We start from the raw sequence: 6,960 nt of genomic DNA, 5'->3' as shown, positions 1-6,960 counted from the left end.
AAAAAAGAAAATATAAGAAAAACAGCAACAATAATTTAAAAAAACTTCATTGAAGGCGTCAGTTGGAAAATCCACCAGTGAGAACATTGTCTGCAGCAGCCCCACTCCAGAAAAGCTGTAATGATTCACAGTGACCCATCTGAGGAAAAGCAGGATACCTGTGACCCACCTGTCAGCTCTGGGCATCCTCCAGACGAGTTTAAAAGCACCAGGGAGGAGAAGAATTCAGCCAGAACCAGCTCGAAGGAGGAAAATCAGATCTGGTGTGGAGGGAGCAGCTCAATCCCCAAGGTAGGTGCCTCTTCCTCCCTCTGTTCTCCCAATCTCCAAAGGAATCTAACCAGGTGAAGAAAGCATTTGGTGATGGGCAGCAGAAGTCTGGTTTTTGGCAAATAAAGGGTAGGAGGTGGCATTTTATTCCTGCAGAATTTCTGAGGTGCCCAACAAAAATAAGGAATGTGAAATATGAATAAACCTGCCCATGTGGAAGGTGCTTTTCCGAGCAGTGGGAAAGTTCTCCAGCGCTGTGGTGGTAATTCCAGGATAGAAATGTCACCCCCAGACAGAAAAGGGAGGTTTGGGATAAAGCTCATTGCAATTTTATCTTTGGGTGCTGTTCTGCATGCCATGTGCCCACGGGGAGGGTGAGGGTGGGTTTGTCACCCCAATCCTGCCTCCACTCTGGGCAGGGACTGTCCCATGGGGATCAGGGCTGTGCTGCCAAGGATTCCTGCAGGGTTTTGGGGCTCGGTGGGAATTGCAGCCAGGAGATTCCCTGCAGGGTCTCTGCCTCCCCAGGAGCCCCGATGGTGCGGTGGCTGTACCTGTCCGGGCTGGTGCTCGCCGTGCTCATCCCAGCCGGAGGGAAGGTGGCTCCCAAGGACCTGGAGGAGCTGTCCAGGTACGGGGCTGGGTGGAGCAGGGCTGTGGGAGCAGCTTATCCCTCTCCACTCTGGTCCCAGCTCTCCCTATTCCAGTTTATTTTGTATGGATCCCATTTATGTATCCATTTTTTATGTTCCCATTTATTTTGTATGGAGCCCATTTATGTATCCCTTTTGTATGTTCCCGTTTATTTTGTATGGATCCCATTTATGTATCCGTTTTGTATGTTCCCATTTATTTTGTATGGATCCCATTTATGTATCCCTTTTGTATGTTCCTGTTTATTTTGTATGGATCCCGTTTATGTATCCATCTTGTATGTTCCAGTTTATTTTGTATGGATCCTGTTTATGTATCCGTTTTGTGTGTTCCTGTTTATTTTGTATGGATCCAAACAAATTCCCTCCCGGCTCCCAGAGCTCTTGGGCTGAGCCTGGATGTCTCACGGGGATCCAGAACTGCAGCCCCTCATGGGGCCAATATTTCACCCCCAAATCCCATAAATCACAGGGAACATCCCATAAATCACAGGGAACATCCCCAGTTTCAGGTCTGGACTGGGGGAGCCACACCAGGCTGGGATCACGAGTGGGATCTGCCTGGCTGAGGAGCTGCAGCAGGAATTTCACAGGGCAATTCCTGGCAGGGACATTCCCCGTAGGGAATCCCAGGATTTCCTGCCTGGATCAGAGCAGAGACACCCAGAGCAGAGACACCCTGCCCCAGGCCAGCCAGGCTGGGCTGAGCCCCATCTGGGCTGGTGCTTCCATGGCACCTGTCCTGTGGGAAGCCTCTGTGGTGAAACCCAAAATCACCCTGGAGCTGCAGGGGATGGTGCAAACCCCGGAGCAGCCCCACAGCTCCCATGGTGCATGTCCTGTGGGAACCCTCTGTGGTGAATCCCAGAGTCACCCTGGAGCTGCTGGGGATGGTGCAAACCTTCGAGAGCCCCACATTCCTGCTCTGATGGGGGAAGCAGGGGCCAGGGTGGAGGTTGGGATCCAGCAGCAGGAAAGAGGGGGATGATCTGGGACAGGACACTGGATCTGTTTATTGGATGCCAGGGAATCCAGGCCAGGCTTGGCAAACCTCCAGAAACTGAAACAAAAATTGTGCATTTGATTTGTAGGAATAATTTTAAATATTCCAGATTTATTCCTCTGCCCTATTCCATCCTTTCTGGGGGATGATCCTCACAGGGACAAGGTTTGGAGGGCACAGCCCTGCCCTGGGCAAACCCTGAGGGACAATCCTGCTGGGCTGTCCATTAAACCCCATTTTCCTCCCTTCTCCTTCCTGCCCTATTCCATCTTTTTGGGGATGATCCTCATAGGGACAGGATTTGGAGGGCACAGCCCTGCCCTGGGCATCCCCTGAGGGAGGATCCTGCTGGGCTGTCCATTAAACCCCATTTTCCTCCCTTCCCCTCCCCACCCTGAGCAGATGGAAGCTGTTGGGAGCCCAGAACTCCCAGAGCTTCCTGTCCCTCATCAAGCGACACTCGGAGGGGACCTTCACCAGCGACTTCACGCGGTACCTGGACAGGATGAAGGCCAAGGACTTCGTGCATTGGCTCATCAACACAAAGAGGTGCTGGGAGCAGGGAGAGGATTGTGCTGGGAAACAACCACCCACCACCCCAATGTGGGATCAGGGAGAGGGGTGGGATTGTGCTGGGAAACAACCCCCACCACCCCAGTCCTGATCCTCATGGAGAGCTGGAGAGGGAGCTGGAGCAGTGCCAGGACACAGGGAATGGTTCCCACTGCCAGAGGGCTGGGATGGGTGGGATATTGGAAGGAATTCCTCCCTGTGAAGGTGGGGAGGGCTGGAATGGATTTCCCAGAGCAGCTGTGGCTGCCCCTGGATCCCTGAAAGTTTCCCGGGTCAGTTTAGAGCACCCTGGGATAGAGGAAGTTGTCCTCCCAGGCAGTGGGTGGGGTGGGATGAGCTTTGAGGCGCCTCCCAACCCAAACCATTCCATGATTCCATGAAATCCATGGATCTGGTGCCAAGGCAGGGTTGGACTCCCTTTTCCTACTGCCCAGCAGCGCCTGAGGATCCTCCAGTCTCTTGTAATAAGGTCAGGAAAATGGAGGCATTTGTGCTGGGATTGGAACTCTGGGATGGGAAAGGGCTGTTTCGTCCTCCCCATGATTTGTCCTCACATTTTCCTCCTCATTGCAGCCTTACCCTCCTGGGACCACTGACATTTCTGTTCCAGCCATTCCCAAGGGGCAGCTCCTCCCTGAGCGAGGGAACCCTCCCCTCCCTTTCCCAGCTCCTGATTTTAGCAGAGTTTCCATCCCCTGAAGCTCTTTGGGGTTTGTTTTTAAGGTACAATTAACAGCAAATCCAGGCAGCAGCTCTCCAGCCACATCCACGCGGGAAGGTTGGGCCTCTCCTCATCCGCCGGGATCAGGAGCTCCCTGGAAGGATTCACCCATCACCTGCAGCTCCTGGACCCAGCCCATGGCCCGTGGGAGCTCCACAGAAGGATTCACCCATCACCTACAGCTCCTGAATCCAGCCCATGGTCCCTGGGAGCTCCATGGAAGGATTCCCAGATCCTGGACCCAGCCCATCATTCCTGGAAGCTGCAGGTGATGGGTGAATCCTTCTCCTGCTCACAGGTCCAGCCCATGGTGCTTAGGAGCTCCATGGAAGGATTCACCCATCACCTGCAGCTCCTGGATCCAGCCCATGGCCCCTGTGAGCTCCACGGAAGGGTTCACCCATCACCCATAGATCCCAGACCCAGCCTGTGCTCCCTGGGAGTTCCAGGTGATGGGTGAATCCTTCCCCTGCCGCTCCCAAGCCCAGTCCATGGTCCCTGGGAGCTCCACAGAAGAATTCCCAGCCCCCAGACCCAGTCCATGGTCCCAGAGCTCCACAGAAGGATTCACCCATCACCTGCAGCTCCTGGATCCAGCCCATGGTCCCTAGGAGATCCACAGAAGGATTCCCCCATAACCCATAGATCCCAGACCCAGCCTGTTGTTCCTGGGAGCTGCAGGTGATGGGTGAATCCTTCCCCTGCAGCTCCCAGACCCAGCCCATGGTCCCTGGGAGCTCCACAGAAGGATTCACAGCTTCTGAACACAGCCCATGGTTCCTGGGAGCTCCAGGGGAAGGATCCCCAGCTCCCAGACACAGCCCAAGGTCCCTGTGAGCTCCTCCTGAACTCTGCCCCCATGGATCAGCTGTTCCTCCAGCCTGGATTTCCCTCTGGCTTCTTCTCCCCGTGCTTTTCCCTCAATGCCAATAAAACCTTTGCTCACTCCTGCAGTTCCTGGTGTCTCCAAGCGTCTCACTGGGATCCCACACAGTCCCCAGGGATTCTGAGCCTCTCACTCCCATCTCAGTGCCTCGTTTTCCCTCAATTCCTCAAGTTTTGGGTTTTCTCCAGCCTTTTCAAGTGTCCCACTGGGATCCCACACAGTCCCAGGGGATTCTGAGCCTCTCACTCCCATCTCAGTGCCTCGTTTTCCCTCAATTCCTCAAGTTTGGGATAAAAGAGATAACCAGGGTGGGCCCACCTGACCCCACAGACCAGGGCCAAAAATTGGAGAGAAACTTAGGAAAAACCCTCCAGTAATTCCCTTTGTGGTGTTAAATTATTGCAATTTAACCTGGATCCAAAGAACCTCTTTGGAGTTAATTTAGTTCTAATTAATTACAGGGCAAGTGGGCCCAAAAAAACCCCAGAAATGCAGCAGAGGCAACAGTTCTGGATGGGGAATTTCACCTCTCCAGGGCATTCCTGGAGTCCCAACACAACCAGGGTTGGCACAAGGGGCACGTGTGACACAGCTACTCCCACTGAGAAATAAATTAAATTAAAGTTTTAAATATATAATTAAAAAAACAGAATAATTTTTAAAATAGAATCATTTTAAGATAACATAATTCAGAAAAAAGTATAATAATTAGAAAATACTTTTAAAACAGAGTAGTTTAAAAATTAAATAATTTGGAAAAAAATGAAAAAATTCTAAATTACATCGTTTTGATATTAAAAATATATTAATTTTAGAATAATAAAATTCTAAAAATTAAATAAATTAAATTAAAATAAAATAAAATTTAAAATAAAAAAATTTAAATCATTTTTTTTAATTAAAAATTCCCCCTTGGTTTTATTTCCAGCCTACAGTGTTCCCAAACTCCCTTGGGATAAAATAAATAAAATTATTTCCACCTCTCAGAAATAGAAACAACTCCAGAAATTTCACAGAGAGCACAAAAACAACACAAAGAAAGTGTCAGCACCTCGTTTATTCCCTGTTTGATTTATTCCCTAGTTACAGCCTTTGTCATCTCCATTCCCATGGATTTCCTTTTGGGAATTATCTGGAAGGGCCCAGGGGGAAGTGGGAGGGGATTGATGTCAGATTTCACTTTCTGGGTCATTCCAAAGATATTTTGGGTTTATCCCTAAAGCAGCTTCAGGAACCATTTCTGGAAGGTTTTCCCTCTGTGTTGTTTTCCCCTGCACAAAGAAATATCAAATCCTCCAAAATTGATCCTTCCTTCCTTCCTTCCTTCCTTCCTTCCTTCCTTCCTTCCTTCCTTCCTTCCTTCCTTCCTTCCTTCCTTCCTTCCTTCCTTCCTTCCTTCCGCCACTTCCTTCCGCCACTTCCTTCCGCCACTTCCTTCCGCCACTTCCTTCCTTCCTTCCTTCCTTCCTTCCTTCCTTCCTTCCTTCCTTCCTTCCTTCCTTCCTTCCTTCCTTCCTTCCTTCCTTCCTTCCTTCCTTCCTTCCTTCCTTCCTTCCTTCCTTCCTTCCTTCCTTCCTTCCTTCCTTCCTTCCTTCCTTCCTTCCTTCCTTCCTTCCTTCCTTCCTTCCTTCCTTCCTTCCTTCCTTCCTTCCTTCCTTCCTTCCTTCCTTCCTTCCTTCCTTCCTTCCTTCCTTCCTCCCAGCCCCACCTCTCTGCTTCCAGAGAGAAATAGAAAACAGAAAAATCAAACTTGTCCGAGGAGAGGATCCCACTAATCCCAACTGATCCCAACTTTCCGTTTCTCCAGAATTTACTTCATTTTTCAGCCCCCTCTCCTTCCTGAAGGCCCAAGGCAGCTTTTCCTGCTCGGCCACTGCCCACCCCAGCCCGGAAGCAGTGAAACTCCACTTCCCAAATCCCCATCCATCAAACCTGATGGAGTTCTGCCCTGCCTGGGGAGGTGGCACCTCCATCCTCACAGAGCAATTCCCCACCTTCTTTTCCCCATTGTCCTTTTGGGGTGGTTCCATGCAGGAGAAGGCTCCCAGATGGGTGGGATGAGCAGTAGTGGTGCCCCTGTCCCAGCTGTGTATTCCAAGAGGCTGAAGCGTGTTCCAAACCTCCCAAGGGCTGTGGGAGCACCTTTTCCTCTGGAACCTCCTCCCTTCCCAGCTCCACAGACCCCAGACTCAGCCACACATCCCAGGGGCACCCCAGAGCCCCCCCAAACCCCCAAAGTGTGGGGAGATCTTCAGGACCTTCACCAATTCCCAGCCTCTCCCTGTGAAACAGCAGGAAAAAGGAGGAGGAAAAGGCACTTCCCACTTCCCTGCCAGCTCCAAAGAGGCTTTGCAAGGATGGGGGTGAAGGAAAAACCAAGAGTCCAGGAGGTGACAGAAGGGGAGGAACAAGGGTGAGGATGCTGGGGGTGCAGAACTCCACATCTCACCTGGCTCCTCCCACCACCAGTGTCACTGCCATATTTTCTGAAAAATCCCTTTGCCAGGATTTCTTCTCTTGGGAAGATGAGAAGCCTCAGAGAAAAATGTAAATAATAATTATCTGATTGCTTCTCCTGTGTCTGGCTGCTTTGGAATGTGGTTTGGACATTGTTTACCAACAGGTGAATGTTTGATTGGTTCCATGTGAATTGTTTTTATTTAATGACCAATCACCATCAGCTGTGTCAGACTCTGAGGAGTCAGTCAGGAGCTTTCATGATCATTCTTGTTAAAACTTCTGTCTGTATGTTCTCTTTCTTTAGTATAGCTTTAGCATAGCATTCTTTAATAGAATATAAGTACATAAAATAATAAATTAGCCATCTGAGAACATGGAGTCAGATTCTCATCTC

The 6,960-nt window shown here is 50.3% G+C and overlaps 1 protein-coding gene across 1 annotated transcript; it reads left to right on the top strand.

Moving 5' to 3' along the window:
• Positions 1 to 806: 806 nt before the first annotated feature.
• LOC131094403 (pro-glucagon-like) lies at positions 807 to 3,095 on the top strand. The gene is made up of 3 exons (XM_058041996.1): positions 807 to 901; positions 2,329 to 2,498; positions 3,073 to 3,095. Exons 1-3 carry the CDS (start codon positions 807 to 809, stop codon positions 3,093 to 3,095), a joined length of 288 nt encoding a protein of 95 aa, XP_057897979.1.
• The last annotated feature ends 3,865 nt before the right edge of the window (positions 3,096 to 6,960 follow it).

Source organism: Melospiza georgiana, chromosome 29, assembly GCF_028018845.1.
Source record: "Melospiza georgiana isolate bMelGeo1 chromosome 29, bMelGeo1.pri, whole genome shotgun sequence".
Classification (NCBI taxonomy): domain Eukaryota; kingdom Metazoa; phylum Chordata; class Aves; order Passeriformes; family Passerellidae; genus Melospiza; species Melospiza georgiana.
Note: the sequence above shows the minus strand (reverse complement) of the source record. Positions and strands in the feature narration are given on the sequence as shown.